Here is a 22,436-nt window from a genome sequence, read left to right on the forward strand (position 1 = left end):
CAACCACTGCAGCATCATCAGAGAACTTCTGCAAGTGACAAGACTCTAACTTGTACTGAAAGTCTGAGGTATACAGTGTGAACAGAATCAGAGACAAGAAAGTCCAGTGCCACTCACCAGTATCTCAGACTGAGAACTACTCAGCCGTGAAGAACTGGGGTCTATCTGTCAGGTAGACAGTAATCCAGGAAATAGTGTATTTATCTACGCCCATCCTTTGCAGCTTCTCGTTCAGAAGTGGCTGGATTGTACTGAAGGCCCTAGAGAATCAAAAAATATGACACTCACAATGCCACCAGCATCATCCAGGTGGGAGTGAGCTCCTGCAACAGGTAGATGATGGCATCATCCACTCCCACATGAGGCTGGTAGCAAACTGTAAAGGGTACAATGAAGGTCTCACCTGTGGTCCAAGGTAAGTCAGGACCAGCCTCTCCAGCATCTCCATCACATGAGGTGTAAGGGCAATTGGTCATTATGTTTAGATGAAGTCACAGGAACCAAGCAGGAAGTCTTCAATGGCATCAGTATCTTTTCCTGACTCAGACTAATATTGTTAAGGTGCTACAAAATACCAGACAGCTGACTCGCACAGGTCTTCTGTACAATTAATTCATCCAGTCCAGTAGCCTTGCCTTGATGTAGTCTCTCCAGCTGTCTCTTAACCTGACCTGTAGTCAGTCAGGCGGGAGAGGGTGGTCATCCCCATGGAGGCAGGAGACTCCAAAGTTTGAGGGCTTAGGACACAAGCACTCACCAGAGGGGAGGGAGGGATGGAGGGAGAAGGCTTCAGAGGCAAGGAAGGTGTGTGGTTTGGGCAAATGGGGGAGGGGACAGCAGATCTCATGCTGTACCTGTTGAAAAACAAGTTCAATTCATTGGTCCTATCCAGGCAGCCCTCAATCTTCCTTTCCTTAACCTTGAAGCCAGTGACCTGCTTCATGCCTGACCACACGTCCTTTATGCTCTCCTGCTGGAGCCTGTACTCCAGCTTCCTTTTGTCAGATTCTTTGCACTCCCTCAGCTCACTCTGTTCTTGCCTCAGTGCTTGTCCATCTCCAGACCTGAAGGGTTTCTTCTTCATATTCAAAAGTTCTTTCAGGTCACTATGATCCAGGGCTTGTTGGGGAAGCAGCATACAGTCCTGGCTGGCAAGACGGTATTCTCACAGAATTTGATATAATGTCATTTTGTTAATGTCCGCCCTGGGTGGCTCACATAACACATCCCAGTTCGTTCTCTCAAAGCATGTATGTAGTGCTTCATTAACATCCTGAGCCCACCTTCTTACAAACCTTGTTGACACAGGCTGCCGCTGGACAAGAGGCATGTACCTAATCGTATCCCAATGGCTAAGAGCTCAATGTCCGGGGGTATCCCAATGGCTAAGAGCTCAACGTCTGGAAGTATCCCAATGGCTAAGAGCTCAATGTTCCTTTACAGTAATGTGTCCGGGATTACACCACCTTTCATTCACTAACACTGCAATCCCTCCTCCCTTCTTCTTATTGCTTCATGTAACGTCTCTGTCCACTTGAAGCAGCGTATGGTAGCACAATTGCATTTAATATTTTCCTGCAAGAACCATCTTAAAACATAATAAGTGGATAACAATTAATCACAATCAAGAGAAAATCTGCAGATGCTGGAAATCCAAGCAACACACACAAAATGCTAGAAGAACTCAGCAAGTCAGGCAGCATCTATAGAAAAAAATTACAATTGACGTTTCAGGCCAAAATCCTTCAGCAGGACTATATTTTTTTCTATAGATGCTGCCTGGCCTGCTGAGCTTGTGGTATTGCTTGGTGACAATTAATGACAATTCTGAAAATAATTATAACTCTCTCTAGTTCTACACTTACTCTACAGCTTTCTTATAAATTTCCACAGCGCCTTCAGTATTTCCCTCCAATAGGCAAAGTTTCCCGAGCACCACGAAGGTCAGATCATGCTTGCTGCTTTGCAGAGCACAGTTCAAATAAAATTGAGCCTGTGAAGATAAGAAACATGAGATAAGGAATGGCAGAAGTAAAGTGATTAGCCCTTACAGACTGCTCTGCCTTCAAGAAGATCATAGCTGATCCAACCTTGAACTAAGCACCACTTCCCTGCTGTATCTTCACACCTCTCAATCCTTCCATTGTTCCAGTGTCCTCCAATGTCTCAATTTATAGATTGCCCTGCACCATAATTCCTGTTAAGGAGCTTATATTCTCTGAAAGAAGAAACCCCTCATCTCTATCTGAAAACATACTCTCACTGATTCTCACAGATATCTGGAAAAAACCTCTTCCCACCCTGCCATTTATAAAAATACCACCCCTTCTCTCAGTTCCTCTGTCTCTGCAGCATCTGCTCTCAGGATGAGGCTTTTCATTCAGAACTAATGAGATGTCTTCCTACTTCCATCATCAATGCAGCCCTCACCCACAACTCTTCCCATTTTGCACAAGCCTGCCCTCACCCCATCAGGAATAGGGTACCTCTTGTCCTCACCTACCACCCTACCAGCCTCTGCTTCTAGCATATAATTCTCCTTAACTTCCACCACCTCCAAGGGGATCCCACCACCAAGCACATTTTTTCCTCAACCCCACTTTCCACAGGGATCCCTTTTCCATTTGTCCCTTCCCTCTGATCACCTTACTGACACTTACCTGTGCAAGCGGAACAAGAGCTACATCTGCTCCTAACCCTCCTCCCTCATTACCATTCAGGGCCCCAAATAGTCCTTCCAGGTGAGGCAACACTTCAGCTGTGAGTCTGTTGGGGTCATATACTGTATCCGGTGCTCCTGGTGTGGCCTCCTGTATATCGGTGAGACCTGACGTAGATTGGGAGACCGCTTCGCCAAGCACCTACTCTCCATCTGACAGAGAAAGCGGGATCTCCTGGGTAGCAACCCATTTCAATTCCACTTTCCATTCCCATTCTGATATGTCAGTCCATGGCCTCCTCTACTGTTGCGAAGAGGCCACGTTCAGGTTGGAGGAGCAACATCTTATTTCTGTCTGATGACATAAACATCGATTTCTTGAACTTCAGGTAATTGCCCCCTCCTCACCACCATTCCCCATTTTCATTTTCCTCTCTCACCTTATCTCCTTACGTGCCCATCACCTCCCTCTGGTGATCCACTCCCCTCCTCTCCTATCAGATTCCCCCTTCTCCAACCCTTTCTCTCTTACACCAATTGACTCCCCAGCTCTTTACTTCACACTTCCCCTCCCAGCTTCACCTATCACCTGCCACCTTGTACCTTTTCCTCCCCTCCCAGCCCCACTTTTCATCTTTTCTCTCCAGTCCTGATGAAGGGTTCACTGTTTACTCTTTTCTATAGAGGCTGCCTGACCTACTGAGTTCCTTCAGCACTTTGTGTGTGTTGCTTGGATTTCCAGCATCTGTTTGTGATTCCCCTCAGTCTTCGCCACTCCAGAGAAAACAAACCAACTTTATCCAACCTCTTGTATATACCACATGCCCTGTAATCCAGGCAGCATCTAGTGTTAGTAATTATTGTTAATAATTTTCCCATCTAGTACTAAACTAGGAGCTATGGGGCATTCCATATTGGAACAGAAAGGCTATCTGCACTATTCACACCACTGACTTGGCCATAATCTAGTAGCTGAGGCTTCAGCAATGTAAACAGCTCTACGGCTGGAGTTGAGTTGACACATTGGTCTTGATGCAAGCACTGCCCAGGTGGCTCTAGGTGGCACAGCAGTCTGTGGTCGTTGTCCCTCAATTAATTTTTAAAAATTAACCAAAATATTTTAGTTTTTTCAAAAATCAAATACTTTTACACAGTGCCTTCCAGGAGTATTTCCAAGAACACTCTGTGGTTAAGGCCTTCATCAACCGTGGGATTGAGGTTAAAAGCCAAGAGGTAATGTTACAGCTATATAGGACCCCACTTGGAGTATTGTGCTCAGTCCTGGTCGCCTCACTACAGGAAGGATGTGGAAACCATAGAAAGGGTGCAGAGGAGATTTACAAAGCTATTGCCTGAATTGGGGGATGTACCTTATGAGAATAGGTTGAGTGAACTTGGCCTTTTCTCCTTGGTGCGACAGAGGATGAGAGGTGACCTGATAGAGGTATATAAGATGATGAGAGGCATTGATCATGTGGATAGACAGAGGCTTTTTCCCAGGGCTGAAATGGCTAGCACAAGAGGGCACAGCTTTAAGGCGACTGGAAGTAGGTACAGAGGAGATGTCAGGGGTAAGTTTTTTACGTAGAGAGTGGTGAGTGCATGGAATGGGCTGCTGGCAATGATGGTGGAGGCAGATACGATAGGGTCTTTTAAGAGATTCCTGGACGGGTACATGGAGCTCAGAAAAATAGAGGGCTATGGGTAACCCTAGGTAATTTCTAAGGTAAGGAAATGTTCGGCACAGCTTTGTGGGCTGAAGGGCCTGAACTGTGCTGTAGGTTTTCTATGTTTCTAACATCAGCAAACAAAACTGGATACTCGGGTCATTAACAATATATTCAAGATTGTTTAATGTCATTTCCAGTACACAAGTGTAGAGGAGAACAAAATTATTGTTACTCTAGATCTGATGCAGCACAAAAAACACAGTAAGATAAAGAACACAATAATAAAACAATAAAAATAAATAGATAAGCTAGGTTATGTAGCTAGATTGATTGTATGTCTATAAAGTAATACTAGGCACAGGAGTGTCTGTACACAAGGTAACTCTGACAGGAAATGAATAAGTTGTGGTGGTTGGGGGTGTGTGGTGGAGGGATAGAAATGTGGGTGGAGATGTTGAGCAGCCTTATTGCACAGGGTACTAACTGTTTTTGAGACTGGTGGTCCTGGTGTGGGTGCTATATAGACTCCTCCTTGATGGGAGTGGGACAAGCAGTCCACGAGTAGGGTGGGTTCACAATGTTACTGGCTCTTTTCCGCACCTTTCTGTATATATGTCCTTGATGGTGGGTAGGCTGGTGCCACTGATATATTGGGCAGTTTTGATTACCCGTTGTAGAGGCTTCCCGTCCTCCACAGTAGTTTCCATATCATACAGCATGTTAGGATGCTCTCTATACTGCACATCTGCAGAATGACACGAGTAAGATGTGCATAATCCACCTCTCTTCAGCATCCTCAGAAATTGAATTGAATTGACTTATTTCTTACATCCATTACATACATGAAGAGTAAAAATCTTTATGTTACGTCTCCATCTAAATGCGCAATGTGCAATCATAGTAATTTATAAAAAATAGAACAGTCAATGTATAATAGAGAACACTTAGATCAGCGTAAGTTCATCAGTCTGATGGCCTGGTGGAAGAAGCTGTCCCGGAGCCTGTTGGTCCTGGCTTTTATGCTTATGGTACCGCTTCCCGGATGGTAGCAGCTGGAACAGATTGTGGTTGGGGTGACTCAGGTCCACAATGATCCTCTTTACACTCCTGTCCTTGTAAATGTCCTGAATCAAGGGAAGTTCACAACAGCAGATGTGCTGGGCTCTCCGCACCACTCTCTGCAGAGTTCTGCGATTCAGGGAGGTATAGTTCCCATATCAGCAGTGATCAGCAGTCAAGATGCTCTCAATTGTGCTCCTGTAGAAAGTTCTGGGAGCTCTCAAGATGCGCTTATGGGGTGAGGCTGTTTTAGGCGTTGCTCCAATCCTTCTACTTTTCTTCTACCTACAATCACCCCCTAATTGACCTATTTATACCTATTCTAAAGGGGTTGGTACTTATGAATTTTTTTTCGACTATTTGAATTATTTTTCAACTCGTCAAAATGTCTAAACCACGAGAAACTAAGGAATCGAAACTGGCGAAAGAACCGTTAACTTTGGAAGCAATTGCGGAACTTATGGACGAGAGACTTGCGAAACTGGAGAATAAACTCACCCCAAAGCTTTCTATGCTTGATTGAACTTTAAAGATAGTCAATGCAAAATTTCAATCACTCACATCGGATACTCAATAACAACATGCAAGAATTTTAGCTCTCGAAGCTGCTGCTCGCCAGAGAGATCGCAAAATTGAAACGCTGGAACAAAACCTATCTTTGACTTCTCAACTGCTGGAACATTATAAATCCAAACTTATTGATCTTGAAAACCGGTCTCAAAGACAGAACCTCCGGATAATTGGGCTTCTGGAAAATTTTGAGAAGGGTAAACTTTTCTCAAAATTTTTAACGGATGTCTTTGGCTCAAATGTTCTGGATACTCCTCCAATAATCAAGCACGCACATTATATCTCTCGCTTTCAACCAGTTCCAGGTGGGAAACCACAGCCAGTGATTCTCCCACTTCATTATCCTCATACTAAAGAACGCCTGATTCGGGTTGCCCGAGAAAAGGGTATGATCAGCTTTCAAGATTTCAAATTTTATATTCTGGCAGACTACAGTCCCGAAGATTTGAGGGAAAGAATGGTTTTTAAACCAGTTACGTCCGAAATCCATCGGAAAGGTTATAAACAAGCGTTGTTATTTCCAGCACAACTGAGAGTTACTCTTCCCAATGAGACTTGTCGGTTGTTCAAATCTCCAGCGGATGCCCAAAGATTTCTTGAAGAATAGCACCTTTTCACTACGAGTTGACTAACGTATTGTATTTTTACTATCCGTATTGGCTTTTTCCTTTAAGCTAATAATTAGTCTATAGATTCGAACCTTTCATAATTTGATAATCCTTATGTGATGGTTGATAGTGTATTTTACACACTTAAGTACAGGTTATTTTTTGGTTTATTTTGAGTTTTTTTAAAACTATTATTCTGTTAGTATTGTAAGCTACTAATTAGGTGTTTTTAAGTTTATATACATTTTTGTATTATATCTTTTATGCTTAAATATTAAGGTTTTTTTTTAAAAACCTTTTTCCAAGATGTCGTTTCTTCTTTCTATAAAACCTTAGTGCTTGGATAGGTCACATCTGTTTGGATGTGTCTGAACAAGACTGGTGATCTTCTTTTAAACTATTAATATCATGTTATCCACTTTTGGGTTTTAACAATTTAGTATTTTTCTTCTTTTTTTAATCTTTTTTACATATATAATACTAATTTCATAGATTAATCCTTGTTATACTAACCCTTTATGTTTTTTTGAATATGGGTGGTTTGTGTCTTTTTTTTACTTTTTCTTTTGAGTTGCCATCTTGAGAGGTGGGGGTAAAATTAGTATTAGTTTGCCTACTTTCCTCTTTCTGGCTTTTTCTTGGGTTTCTGGGGGTGGGAGGAGGTGGATTCTTTTCTGCTTTTGCTTTTGCTTAGTTTTCACTTCATGGGCTAACTCAAAACTACCAAAATGGCCGGAGTGTCATAAATTCCGGTTCTTTTTTGAACCTGCTCTCCACTTCCAGATTCATGAGTTTGTCTTCTTTTTAACCTCGTGCGTTAACTACGATAAATATTGGTAATATGGACAAGATTATTAACTTTGTATTTTGGAATACAAATGGTTTAAATCATCCAATTAAATGGAAAAAAATATTTAAAGTATTCCACAGAATGAATGCTAATATTATCCTTGCACAAGAGACTCATGTGAGGAAGAAGGATAGTCAACTTTTTTTGGGTTTTGGAAAGGCCAACAGTATCATTTGAATTCCCAAGCCAAAGTAAGAGGTGTTTCTATTTTCATAGACTCCTCAACCTCTTTTATACACTATGAAACAATTTCGGACCCACAAGGTAGATTTTTGCTTCTTGCTGGTTTACTTTTTAATCAAAAAGTTGTTTTAGTTGATGTTTATGCTCCAGATACTGACTGTCCTGAATTTTTTAAATGTTTATTTACATCCTTCCCTAATTTAAATGAGTACATGTTGATAATGGGTGGGGATTTCAACTGTTGTTTAAATCCCTCGATGGATAGATCTAAGTCCACTCAGGTTCTTCCGAATAAATCGGCCTCTCTTATTAACTCCTTTATGGTTGATTCTGGGATCTCTGAAATTTGGCGATTCTTACACCCCAAAGACAAAGAATTTTCATACTTTTCTCATGTTTATTATAATTACTCAAGAATTGACTATTTCTTTATTGATCATTGTTTACTTACAGATGTTATTGATTGTAAATATGATTCTCTCATCATGCATCTTTGAAGCTATTTATTAAGACAATGGATTCATCCTCAAATGCCAAATCTTGGTGGTTCAACTCTACTTTACTTCAGGATTCAGACTTCCTCAACTTTATTAAACAACAAATTGATTTGTTTTTTTTCAACAAACTCTACAGAAGAGATTTCTAGTGAAATAATATGGGACTGTGGCGACCCATTTCCTGGCACATCCGAACCGGCTCACAATTAGATAGCCTACGGGGGTTTGCGAGCACAGAGCTTTGGAGCCTCTGCGCCACGGGGGGCAGGTTGAGGGAGGCTTAAAAGTGAGGCTGAGGATTTTGAATAAAGTTTTTCCTTCGACTGCAGTTACCGACTCCGTGTAGTAATTTTAGCGCTGCGTATAGCACACCGCTACAATTGGTGACCCCGACGGTCCAAACGATTTTTGGACCAGAAATGACCAACGCTGCCTCTGTTCATGCGGTTTCGTTGAAACTGCCGGGTTTCTGGACACAGCAACCGAACCTATGGTTCCAGCAAGCCGAAGCCCAATTCCACGTTCGCCGGATCACCTCAGGAGACACCCGCTACTACTACGTGGTGAGCTCCCTCGACCAGGACACAGCGGCCCGGGTCGCGGAGTTCGTACAATCGCCCCCGGCAGATGGCAAGTACACGGAATTCAAAGCCCTGCTCCTCAGGACTTTCGGACTCTCACGGCGCGAGCGCGCTGCCCGTTTACTGCACCTGGATGGCTTGGGCGACAGACCTCCATCGGCTCTAATGAATGAGATGTTGTCTCTCGCCGACGGACACACACACTGCCTCATGTTTGAGCAGGCATTCCTGGAGCAGCTGCCCGAGGACATACGCCTGCTGCTGTCCGACGCGGATTTCAGTGACCCCCCGGAAGGTGGCAGCCCGGGCGGACTTGCTGTGGAACGCCACAAAGGTGAGCGAGGCGTCCATCGCACAGATCTCCCAGCCACGCTCCCGGCAGCAAACCAGTCCAGGCCCGGCCGCAGAGCCCGCCAACCCCCGGCCCAATGAACACTGGTGCTTCTACCACCAGCGGTGGAGCGCAGAAGCCCGCCGTTGTCGCCCGCCCTGCAAGTTCCCGGGAAACGTCAGGGCCAGCCGCCGCTGATGGCTATGGCGGCTGGCCATCGGGATAGCCTCCTGTATGTGTGGGATAGAAGGTCAGGACGCCGGTTTTTGGTCGTTACTGGGGCTGAGATCAGCGTTTTACCTCCGACGAGTTACTACACCCGCAGCAGGGCGCCGGGTCCCCCCCTGAGGGCCCTGAATGGCAGCACAGTAAGGACCTATGGCACCCGTCAGGTGCAGCTACAGTTTGGCTCCAGCCAGTTCACGTGGGACTTCACACTGGCCGCCGTAGCCCAACTGCTTCTGGGTGCGGATTTTTTGCGAGCTCACAGCCTACTGGTCGACCTGCCCAGGAAGAGACTGGTACACGCCGAGACCTTTCAGACGTTCTCCCTGGGTGCAGCCCAGTTGCCAGCCCCTCACCTCGGCTCCATCACGCTGTCCGACAACGACTTCACCAGGGTCCTGGCGGATTTCCCATCGGTTCTGGCACCGCAGTTCACAGTGGCCATGCCCAGGCACGGCGTACAGCACCACATCCCGACCCAGGGAACACCCCTCCACGCCCGTGCTCAGCAGCTTCCCCCGGACAAGCTCCGACTGGCGAAGGAGGAGTTCATGAGGATGGAGGAATTTGGGATCATCCAGCGGTCCGACAGCCCATGGGCCTCCCCCCTGCACATGGTGCCCAAAGCGATGGGAGGCTGGAGACCGTGCGGCGACTACCGCAGGCTGAATGAGGCTACCACACTGGACCGCTACCCTGTGCCGCACATTCAGGACTTTGCAGCAAACCTGCACGGCGCACGGATCTTCTCCAAGGTAGACCTCGTCCGAGGGTACCATCAAATCCCGATGCGTCCTGACGACGTCCCCAAAACGGCTCTCATCACCCTGTTTGGCCTTTTCGAGTTCCTCCGCATGCCGTTCGGCCTGAAGAATGCCGCACAGACGTTCCAGCGGTTAATGGACGCGGTGGGATGGGACCTGGACTTCGCGTTCATCTATTTGGATGACATCCTCATAGCCAGCAGCAGTCGTCAGGAGCATCTGTCCCACCTCCATCAACTCTGCGCCCGACTGAGTGAGTACGGTCTTACAATCAACCCTGCCAAATGCCAGTTCAGACTCAATACCATTGACTTCCTGGGCCACAGGATTACTAAAGACGGGGCAACCCCTCTGCCCGCTAAGGTAGATGCGGTCCGCCACTTTCCCCGACCCACCACAATCAAAGGCCTTCAGGAATTCGTAGGTATGGTCAATTTCTACTGCCGCTTCCTCCCTTCAGCTGCCCAGACCATGCGCCCCCTGTTCGCCCTGATGTCGGGTCCGAGCAAGGACATTACCTGGGACGAGGAGTCCGCCGCCGCTTTCGTTCAAACGAAGGAAGCTTTGGCGAACACCGCAATGCTAGTACATCCCAGAATGGATGCCCCTACCGCCCTCACAGTGGACGCATCTAACACGGCAGTCGGTGGGGTGCTGGAGCAACTCATCGCAGGTCGCTGGCAACCCCTGGTGTTTTTCAGCAAACACCTGCAGCCACCCGAGCTCAAGTACAGTGCTTTCGACCGGGAACTGTTGGCGCTCTACCTGGCAATCCGGCATTTCAGGTACTTCCTAGAAGGTCGGCCCTTCACCGCGTTCACGGACCACAAACCGCTTACCTTTGCGTTTACGAAAGCGTCCGACCCCTGGTCGTCCCGTCAGCAACGCCACCTGTCCTACATCTCTGAATACACGATGGATGTCCGGCACGTCTCCGGTAAAGACAATGTCGTGGCGGATGCCCTCTCTCGCCCTACCGTTCATGCCCTTTCCCAAGGGGTAGACTTTGAGGCACTGGCAGAGGCGCAGCAGGCGGATGAGGAGATTCCGAGTTACAGAACCGCAGTCTCCGGTTTGCAGCTCCAGGACCTCTCCGTGGGCCCGGGTGAGAGGACCCTACTCTGTGACGTCGCCACCGGCCAGCCCCATCCCGTCGTCCCAACAGCCTGGCGGCGCCGTGTTTTCGACTCCATTCATAACTTGGCGCATCCCTCCATCCGGACAACTGTCCGGATGGTTTCCAGCAGGTTCGTTTGGCACGGACTCCGCAAACAGGTCAGTGAATGGGCCAAAACGTGCATGCACTGCCAGACGGCCAAGGTGCAGCGGCACACCAAAGCCCTACCGCAGCAGTTCCATCCCGCCCACCGGCGTTTCGACCACATTCACGTGGATATTGTGGGCCCCCTGCCAGTGTCGCGTGGAGCGCGGCACCTCCTGACTATTGTGGACCGGTTCACAAGATGGCCAGAGGTGGTCCCGCTCACCGACACCAGCTCCGAATCTTGCGCCCGAGCCCTGATCGCCACCTGGATATCTCGCTTTGGTGTACCGGCCCACATTACCTCCGACAGAGGCGCCCAGTTCACCTCCAGCCTGTGGTCAGCTATGGCCAGCCTTTTGGGGACTCAGCTGCACCACACCACTGCCTACCACCCACAGTCGAACGGGCTAGTGGAGCGTTTCCACCGTCACCTGAAGTCGGCCCTCATGGCCCGCCTGCGAGGAGCCAACTGGGCGGACGAGCTTCCCTGGGTCCCACTCGGCATCCGCACAGCGCCCAAGGATGACCTGCACGCCTCGTCGGCCGAGTTGGTATACGGCGCGCCCCTGGTCATCCCCGGGGAGTTCCTACCAGCCCCACGGGGGCAAGAGGAAGATCCCACAGCAGTCCTGGGCAGACTACGCGAGAAGCTCAGTAACCTGGCCCCCATACCCACTTCACAGCACGGGCGGCACCCGACCTGCGTACACAAAGACCTACAGAACTGTAAGTTTGTGTTTGTATGAAGGGGCGGGCATCGGCCACCGCTGCAGCGGCCATACGAGGGGCCATTTATGGTGCTCCGGAACAACGGGTCCACGTTCGTGCTGGACGTTGGGGGGAAAGAGGAGGTTTTCACGGTGGACCGCCTCAAACCAGCCCATGTGGACCTGGCGCAACCGGCCAAGTTTCCGGCACCTCGGCGCAGAGGCCGACCTCCCAAGCAGGTTCTGGCCCAGACTGTGGACATTGGGGGGGGGGGTGTATCGCCGGTTCTGGGGGGGGGGGGGGGGGGGGGGGTTATGTGGCGACCCATTTCCTGGCACATCCGAACCGGCTCACAATTAGATAGCCTACGGGGGTTTGCGAGCACAGGGCTTTGGAGCCTCTGCGCCACCGGGAGCAGGTTGAGGGAGGCTTAAAAGTGAGGCTGAGGATTTCGAATAAAGTTTTTCCTTCGACTGCAGTTACCGACTCCGTGTCGTAATTTTAGCGCTGCGTGTAGCACACCGCTACAGGACTCTTTTAAAGCAGTTATTCGCGGAGAAATTATTTCATATTCTGCTGGAGTCAGAAAACGAATTAACACTGAAATACTTACATTGGTTGATAAAATTAAAAAAATTGATAAGACTTACTCTGTGACCCCTAGTAAAGAACTTTATAAAAAGAGAGTTGAACTTCAAATGGAGCACAGTTTGTTATTCTCCTCCTCGATTGAAAATCAGTTAATTAAATCCAGGACTCAGTTTTATGTACATAGAGATAAATCTGGTAAATTATTGGCTAATCAATTGAAAACTGCTTTGGTTAAATGGCAAATTATTAAGATTCGTAAACGAGATGACACTTTGATAAAGAGATAAAGATCATAAAGAGATAAATAAAGCTTTTCAAGATTTTTATAACTCTATATCAGAAATTTTTGAGGATTCTTCCATAATGGATGAATTTTTAAGGAAATTGAATATCCCGAAATTAACAGCGGAAGATTGTGTATTTCTAGATGCACCCATTATGGAAGTTGAAACAAAAGAGGCTATTTTTTCAATGAATTCAGGTAAAGCCCCTGGTCCAGATGGTTATACTGTGGAATTTTAAAAATCCTTTTCTTCTATACTCTCTCCTTGGCTTTGTAAAATTTTTTAAGATGCGTTAACTGTAGGTAAACTACCACAATCTTTTTATGACGCCTCCATTTCTCTAATTCTTAAAAAAGATAAAGATAAAGACTCTATCAAATGTGTATCCTATCGGTCTATATCCTTAAATAAATTAAGATAAATGGATTCCAAGATTTTTACCAAAATTTTGGCCACTAGATTAGAAAATATATTACCTCAAATTATCTCTGAAGACCAGACTGGATTTATCAAAAATCATTATTCATCTTTTAGCATTAGAAAATTAATTAATATAGTTTATACTCCTTCATCTAAAGTACCAGAATGTGTCATTTCCTTAGATGCTGAAAAAGTGTTCGATAGAGTTGAATGGCCATATTTATTTAATATGCCACAGAATTTTAATTTTAGCCCGAAATTTATATCATGGATTAAATCAATATATTATAAACCTTTGGTTTTGGTTCTTACCAATAATCAAAGATCTCCCTTTTTTCAGCTGTCCCATGGTAAGAGGCAAGGCTGCCCTTTAAGTCCTCTATTATTTGACATTGCTTTGGAACCTTTAGCCATTGCCATTCGTGACTCACCTAACATTTTTGGTATTACCCGTAGGGAAGGGACTTATAAGTTATCATTATATGCTTATGATTTGTTTCAATACATCTCTGACCCTGAGAGATCTATTCCTGTTATTTTATCCTTGCTTGCTCAGTTTAGTAGCTTTTCTGGCTACAAAATGAATTTTAATAAGAGTGAATTATTTCCATTAAATATGCAAGTTTCAATCTATAAACACTTACCATTTAAAGTTGTTACAGATAACTTTACTTATTTGGGTATTAAAATTACCAAGAAACATAAAGATTTATTTAATGTTAACTTTTTACCTTTAATTGACCAAATCAAGCAACTTATTACTAGATGGTCCCCATTATCTTTGTCACTGGTTGGTCGAATTAATGCTATCAAGATGATAGTTTTACCCAAATTTTTATATCTATTTCAAGCATTACCAATTTTTATTCCTAAATCTTTTTTTGACATTATAGACTCCAAAATATCCTCGTATGTGTGGCAGAATAAAAATCCTAGATTAAGTAAAAAATATTTACAGAAGCCTAAGAAGGAAGGTGATTTGGCTTTGCCAAACCTAAGATTTTACTATTGGGCAGTTAACATTCGATATTTAATATTTTGGACACAAGAATCCGTCACATTACCAAGCCCACAATGGGTAAATTTGGAGTACAAACCTGTACAAGACTTTTCATTGTTTTCTATTTTAGGATCTTCGCTTCCTTTTGCTTTATCTAAATTGAATAAACAAATAACTAATCCTATAGTTAAACATACATTACGAATATGGTTTCAATTTCGTAAATTCTTTGGCTTGAATAAGTTTATCTTATCAAGCCCTATTATATCTGACTTTTTTTTCCAGCCCTCTTTTATGGATCAAGCCTTTGTGTTATGGAAAACAAAAGGTATAACATGCTTTCGTGATCTATTTTTAGATAACAGCTTTATGTCCTTTGAACAGCTGTCCAATAAATATAATTTGCCTAAAACTCATTTTTTAGATACTTACAAGTTAGAAATTTCTTGAATAATATGTTAGTCTTTTCCGAAATTATGTCCAATGGATATTACGGAAAAAATCCTAGCTTTGAATCCTTGTCAGAAGGGTTTAGTAGCCATCATTTATAATATGATCATGAAAATACAGCCAGGGTATCAGATAAAATTAAGAAGGAATGGGAAAAAGAACTTCACTGTCTTGTACCCACAGAGCAGTGGGAGAAAATTTTACAATTAGTTAATTCTTCTTCCATTTGTGCTAATATAATTTAAGGTTGTACATAGGGCTCATATATCCAAGGACAAACTTGCTTGATTTTATTCTCATGTTAATCCAATCTGCGACAGATGTCATTCTGAAGTCGATTCATTGACTCAAATGTTTTGGTCTTGCCCCTGTTTGCAAAATTACTGGAAAGATATTTTTGGTATTATCTCAACAATTGCAATCCTATTACTGCAATTTTCGGTTTACCAATGGTGGATAATAGATGTTTATCTTCCTCAGCCTGGCGGATGATTGCATTTGTTACATTAATGGCTAGAAGATCTATCCTATTGAACTGGAAAGAAATTAATCCTCCAACTACATTTCAGTAGTTTTCTCAAACTTTTTCTTGTTTGAGTTTAGAAAAAATTGTAAGTGTTGTCTTCGACCCTTCAGTTAAATTTGAAGAAACTTGGAGACCATTTATTCAACATTTTCATATGAGCTAACCTGACTTTTCCTAAACCTTATTCTTATCATCTTTAATTATTTGGATAGAGGTGCGGAGTTATTGACGCTACTGTGTTTATTTGATATAATGCAATGGCCCATGTTGGTTAGGTTAGTTTTTTTTTTGGGGGGGGGGGGTCTTATTTTTTCCATTTTCTGTAACCACTATGAGTTTGGGAGGTTATTATATGTGGATTATTAACTATTTGTATTTGTACCTTAACCTATTAATTATGTACTCTCAAGCTCTTTGTACTCGATGTTTCATTTATGTTTGTTTAAAATTAATAAAAGGATTTTATTTTTTGCCCCTTACCTAAGAAGGGATATGCCGGCATCGGAGAGGGTCCAGAGGAAGTTTACATGAATGATCCAGGGAATGAAAGGGTTAATGTACGAGACACATTTGATGGCTCTGGACCTGTACTCACTGGAGTTTAGAAGAATGAAACTGACTGAATATTGAAAGGCCTAGATAGACTGGACATGGAGAGGATATTTCCTATATTGGGGGAGTCTAGGACCAGTAAATGCAGCCTCAGAGTAGAAGGAAGTCTTTGTAGAGCAGAGATAAGGAGGAATTTCTTTAGCCAGAGGGTGGTGAACCTTTGGAATGTATTGCTCTCTATTCCATTTCCAATAGTCTTCAAAATGTAGCAGGAAGTTTGAAAATGTCAAAATACTTGGGTAACCACACGCACAAAATGCTAGTGGAACACAGCAGGCCAGGCAGCATCTATAGGAGATGCACTGTCGATGTTTCGGGCCGAGACCCTTCGTCAGGACTAACAGAAAGGAAAGATAGTAAGAGATTTGAAAGTAGTGGGGGGAGGGGGAAATGCGAAATGATAGGAGAAGACTGGAGGGGGTGGGATGAAGCTAAGAGCTGGAAAGGTGATAGGCAAAAGTGATACAGAGCTGGAGAAGGGAAAGGATCATGGGATGGGAGGCCTCGGGAGAAAGAAAGGGGGAAGGGAGCACCAGAGGGAGAAGGAGAACAGGCAAACAACTAAATATGTCAGGGATGGGGTAAGAAGGGAAGGAGGGGCATTAATGGAAGTTAGAGAAGTCAACGTTCATGCCATCAGGTTGGAGGCTACCCAGCCGGTATATAAGGTGTTGTTCCTCCAACCTGAGTTTGGATTCATTTTGACAGTAGAGGAGGCCATGGATAGATATATCAGAATGGGAATGGGACGTGGAATTAAAATGTGTGTCCACTGGGAGATCCTGCTTTTTCTGGCGGACCGAGCATAGGTGTTCAGCGAAATGGTCTCCCTGTCTGCGTCAGGTCTCACCAATATATAAAAGGCCACACCGGGAACACCTGACGCAGTATACCACACCAGCCGACTCACAGGTGAAGTGTCGCCTCACCTGGAAGGACTGTCTGGGGCCCTGAATGGTGGTGAGGGAGGAAGTGTAAGGGCAGGTACAGCACTTGTTCCGTTTACAAGGATAAGTGCCAGGAGGGAGATCGGTGGGAAGGGATGGGGAGGACAAGTGGACAAGGGAGTCGCGAAAAGCAGAAAGCGGGGGAGGGAAAGATGTGCTTGGTAGTGGGATCCCGTTGGAGGTGGCGGAAGTTACAGAGAATTATACGTTGGACCTGGAGGCTGGTGGGGTGGTAGGTGAGGACAAGGGGAACCCTGTCCCGAGTGTGGTAGCGGGTGGAGGGGGTAAGGGCAGATGTGCGGGAAATGGGAGAGATGCGTTTGAGAGCAGAGTTGGTGGTGGACGAAGGGAAGCCCCTTTGTTTAAAAAAGGAAGACATCTCCTTTGTCCTGGAATGAAAAGCCTCATCCTGAGAGCAGATGCGGCAGAGATGGAGGAATTGTGAGAAGGCGATAGCCTTTTTGCAAGAGACAGGGTCAGAAGAGGATTAGTCCAGATGGCTGTGAGAGTCTGTAGGCTTATAGTAGATATCAGTAGATAGGCCGTCTCCAAAGATGGAGACAGAAAGATCAAGAAAGGGGAGGGAGGTGTCGGAAATGGACCAGGTAAATTTGAGGGCAGGGTGAAAGTTGGAGGCAAAGTTAATGAAGTCGACGAGCTCAGCATGCGTGCAGGAGACAGTGCCAATGCAGTCATCGATGTAGCGAAGGAAAAGAGGGGGACGGATACCCGTATAGACTTGGAACATGGACTGTTCCAAAACAAAAAGGCAGGCATAACTGGGACCCATACGGGTGCCCATGGCTACACACTTGGTTTGGAGGAAGTGGGAGGAGCCAAAGGAGATATTATTGAGAGTAAGAACTAATTCCGCTAGACGGAGGAGAGGGGAATTGGTTAGGTCTGGAATCCAAAAAGAAGCGAAGAGCTTCGAGACCCTCGGTGGGGGATGGAGGTATATAGGGACTGGACGTCCATGGTGAAAATAAGGTGGTGGGGGCCAGGGAACTTAAAATTATTGAAAAAATTCAAAGCAAGAGAAGTGTCATGAACATAGGTGGGAAGAGATTGTACAAGGGGGGATAAGACAGTGTCAAGGTATGCAGAAATGAGTTCAGTGGGGCAGGAGCAAGCTGAGACAATAGGTCTACCTGGACAGGCAAGTTTGTGGATCTAATACTTGGGTGATTATGTCAATTATTTTTATATATTTCTCACTGTAATTTATATTTTATGTATTGCACTGTATTGCTGCTGCAAAACAACAAATTTCATGACATATGTCAGTGATAATAAACCTGATTCTGATTTCATTCTTTGCACTGTCAAACTTAGTCCTGATTATCATAAAATGTAAACAATAAAAATATTCTGCAGATGATTTTTTGTGAGTTGTTTAGAGTCAGTTACCTTCTCAAAATTCTTCAGGTGCATGAAACAGACTCCCAGATTGTGGCTGATTTCCTAAGTGGATGCAAATAGAACAAAGGTAGAATTACAAAATGGAGGGAAATTATTTCATTTACTGTTTACTAAAAAGTGGGACACATTCCAAATTTCTACCATCTGCTGTGTGTTTCCGAATTTCACGCTTTGCTTTGAATTTCATGTTACCAGTAAAAATAGATCCTATCTACTCCCATCAGTTCCTCTTGGAAATGTTGACAAAAAGTCCAGAGAACAAAATTCTGGTTTAATCACAAGAGTGACAATCTACAAATTGCTAAAACAGTCAAATCTAGGTATGGACTGATACTGTAATGTGACTGTTAAGAGTACTCACTCCTCATATTGTTTGTTGTGTAACTTACCCAATCCCTTTCATTTAATTTAGCAGCGTCACTGTAAACTTCAATCGCAGCCTTGTGTTTTCCAAGCAAATACCTAAGAAGAATTGAGAATATTCAGTCAGCTTCCACTGAGACTGGAAGAATCTCTGCCTAGCATTGTGGGCATGCTAGGTTGGCTCCAGAATGTGTGGTTATACTTGCAGGCTGCCCCCAGCACATCCTTAGGTGTGTTGGTTGTTAACGCTAATGATGCTTTTCACTGTATGTTAACATTAGTCATAGATCAGCACAGAAACAAGCCCTTCAGCCCATCTAGTCCATGCCAAATTATTAATCTGCCTAGCCCTCCTGAACCATATCCCACCATACCTTTCCCATCCATGTACCTATCCAAATGTTGAAACCAATCTGCATCCACCACCTCTGGTGGCAGCTCGTTTCACACTCTCATCACCCTCGGGTGAAGCTTCCTCTCATGTTTCCTTAAATATTTCACCTTTCACCTTTAACCCATGCCTTCTAGTTCTAGTCTCACCCAACTTCAGTGGAAAAGTCCAGCTTGCATTTACCCTATCTATTTTTTTGTGTGCCATACTCTTGCCAGAGCCTCGGCGATGACTTTTTTTTCAAGTGGTTGTCTTGGAGGAAAGATCCTGTGAGTGGACCCTCACGTCCTTCTCACAGCGCAGTTGTTTTTACGAGGCTAAGTTGCAAGCTCAACACTCAACCCAGATGGAAAACATGCCCAGAAGTGTCCTGAATGGGTTTGAACTCAGGAACCTTCACTCCAGAGTCTGGCGCTGATGTCACTGCACCACCAGCCGGCCTTCCCTATCTATACCCCTTACAATTTTGTAGCTTTTATCAAGTCTCCACTCAATTCCCTGCACTCTAGCGTAAGACAGCAAACACCTCCTCTGTAATCTATATACAGTCCATGACCTAGTTGCTGTTTTACCTCACTTCTGTAGACTTTCCGTCCTCCTTCCAAGTAATTACAGATGTAAAAAACTCCATTTAAGGTCTTCCCCATCTCTTATGGCTCCACGCATGGATGGCTACTCTGATCTTCAAGTGGATCAATTTTGTCCCTTGCTATCCTTTTGCTCATAAAACATATGTAGAAGCCCTTGGGATTCTCCTTCACCTTGTCTGCTAGAGCAACCTCATGCCTTCTGTTAGTTCTCCCGATTTCCTCCCCAAGTGCTCTCCTCTGATAAACGTGATGAATAAATCTGAATCTGAGGAGGCACACCATGGCCAGCATGTTTTTGTGCAATCTCACACTGGCTTGTCCACTGTCTGGAAGGCAGCAGTTAATACTGATGGTGGCCCAGGGTAGAAGGGTGGAGAGGAGTGGTAGGTGAACAGCCTTCCAAGAGTGCTGAGGACTTTAATATTGTGAATGCACTGGGGTGGGTAATGGTTACAGAATCAGTACCCAGAGCAATGGGCACACGTTGACCTGTGAGAGGTAGCTGAAGCAAGGAATGAACAATGAAGGGTAAGATTTTTCAACTGAATAGATTAACAATATCCAAAATGTAGAAAATGGGTAGTGTAATGGTTAGTGTAATGCTATTACAGTGTCAGCAACCCCCTTTCCATTCCTGACTTTTAGGAGTTTCTACATTCTCCCTGTGACCATATGGGTTTCCTCCAGGTGCTCCAGTTTCCTTGACATTCCAAAAACGTGTGGGTTGGGGTTAGTAAGTTGTGGGCATGCTACATTGGTGCTGGAAGTGTGGCAACGCTGTGGACTGCCTCCAGCACATTCCTCAGAGAGTATTGTTTCATTTGAAACATTTCACCGTATCTTTCAATTCTTTAATGTACATTTGAAAAATAATGCTGGTTGTTAACAGAAGACTGTAGATAAGTTTCTGGGGATTTTGGAGATGGGGGGAATTAGTAATGCAATGTGAGGGGCTGTGTGATGCGTTAACCTGGGGTAGGTTAATAATGAAGAACAGAGTCGTAAGCAAAGGGAATCTGCTATTTACCTAGTAGGGTGGAAAGTAGGGAGACAGTGATGATTTTAAGGCAAAATGCAGCTTGTGGCTCCACATGTACAGAAATATCCTTCTCTCAGTCTGAAATAGCTAGACATAGATCTGATCGAGTGTGAGTAGTGCACAGACCAGTGAAGACTTACAGTGATCTGGCCACTTGTTTTAAGTTGTCCACGTTCTGTGGGTTCAGGATTGCACAGGTCTGAAAGAGTTCAAAGGATTCCTGAATCTTTCCTTCTAAGCGGAAGATAAGTGCTGAAACAAGAGTTCAGACATCACTTGTCACATTTATACATTCCAAACAGGAATTATTGAGTTTGCAAGAGCAGAAGTAGAATCAGATACCAATATTTAATAGATGTTAAATGATCAGATGGCCATATTTTGTTTACTGGCAACCAAAAAAAAACTGAACCAAATTTAAAAAAGTTATGGAAATAGTTCAAACCTTCCAGAGAGGTGGTTACATTATTCTTCATTATTCCACAGCAATGAATCATAGCCCATTGGGAAATTCAATTTGTGGGCTAGAGTTAGGAAAAAATCCATCGGAATGGCTTGGCTACCAGATTCTCTGTCAAGAAAGCTGAACCACCACTGCCAATCAAGTCCAATCATTCAGTAATTCCAGTTCATACTATGTAGTTCATTCCCAAAATCCTATGAAGTGGCCAAGCATTGGCTTACAAGGGAGACAATCAATGTGATTTTGTCAGCGTTACCTGCGTAAAGTGAAATTACTTCTCTATATTTTTACTGAAGGCACCATCATGAAAAATTAAACCACCATCTGTTTTTAACTGCAGCACTAATTGCATAATTTTCCCTTTCCCCACCCCCTATTACTTTTACACCTCAGAAAAAACATTAACTTTGTGGTTTAAAATTATTCCCAAGCATCCCCAGGACTGCCCTGCAATCTGTACACTACCTCACCTTGTACATAGACAGCATATTCACACATCCCCTGGGTCTCCTGCAGCTGTTCTTTGATGATTGCCTGAAAAATAATTTAAACAGTTGATGTTCTCGGACTTCCGGTAGGATGGCGATTGTTTAGTTGCTCCGAACTTTTGCTCCGTCATTCTTCCTATCTTTGCACTATATGTCTCCCTCCTTAAACCTTAGTTAGGTATTTTATTAGTTCTCTTTTACCTGCCTGTGAACACATCTATCTTATAATGGCTACCAAAAGTACTAAAACTGGGAAAAAGGAAACTTCTACGGCTTTGCCCGCTGACATTCTCGCTGTTTTGGAACAACATCGACAAGATATTTTAATGGATTTTAGAAATGAATTTAGAACTTCTTTCAACCAGCTGGATTTCAAATTGGATCAGATCAATGCTAGAGTGGATGAACATGCTGAACATTTATCTCGCATTGACTCAACTTCTGAAGATTTAAAACGCCGTGTTCAATATCTTGAAACTCTCTGCTCCAACCTAGAGGAGAAGAATAGTAAACTTTTTTCCAAAATGGTGGATCTTGAAAATCAGAGCAGACGTTGCAATCTACGAATTCTTGGTTTGCCAGAGGCCACTGAACAGGGCTCTCCCATGAAATTTTTTTCTGACTTTCTCTGTGAGATTTTTGGGAAAGAATTTCTTCCGACTCCACCTGAGCTTGAAAGGGCTCACAGGATGTATGTTCCCCGTGCAACTCTGGGTTCCTGTCCACGGCCGGTAATTTTGTGCTTTCATCAATACTAGGTGAAAAACCGTTTGATTATGGAGGCACGCTGCAGAGGTACTTTTGCTTTTCAAAATATGGCCATTCGTTTTGTGGAGGATTATGCCCCCCAGGTTCTGAAGATGCGTGCTGAGTTTAAAGGT

The 22,436-nt window shown here is 44.4% G+C and overlaps 1 protein-coding gene across 10 annotated transcripts in view; it reads right to left on the reverse strand.

The window, feature by feature from the left end:
• The window catches only part of bbs4 (Bardet-Biedl syndrome 4), a 138,096-nt gene that overhangs the window by 52,348 nt on the left and 63,312 nt on the right, over positions 1–22,436 (reverse strand). For 9 of the 10 annotated variants that reach the window (XM_059945870.1, XM_059945875.1, XM_059945869.1 and 6 more), the window contains 5 exons: positions 21,538–21,601; positions 20,745–20,856; positions 18,611–18,683; positions 18,210–18,263; positions 1,866–1,993 (listed from right to left, as the gene is read on the reverse strand). In XM_059945870.1, coding sequence (XP_059801853.1) covers positions 1,866–1,993; positions 18,210–18,263; positions 18,611–18,683; positions 20,745–20,856; positions 21,538–21,601 — 431 coding nt within the window. Of the gene's footprint in view, positions 1–1,865; positions 1,994–14,361; positions 14,419–18,209; positions 18,264–18,610; positions 18,684–20,744; positions 20,857–21,537; positions 21,602–22,436 lie in introns of those variants that run through there. The other variant, XM_059945879.1, reaches the window with a different exon arrangement.

The sequence above is a fragment of the Hypanus sabinus genome, chromosome 21, assembly GCF_030144855.1.
Source record: "Hypanus sabinus isolate sHypSab1 chromosome 21, sHypSab1.hap1, whole genome shotgun sequence".
Classification (NCBI taxonomy): domain Eukaryota; kingdom Metazoa; phylum Chordata; class Chondrichthyes; order Myliobatiformes; family Dasyatidae; genus Hypanus; species Hypanus sabinus.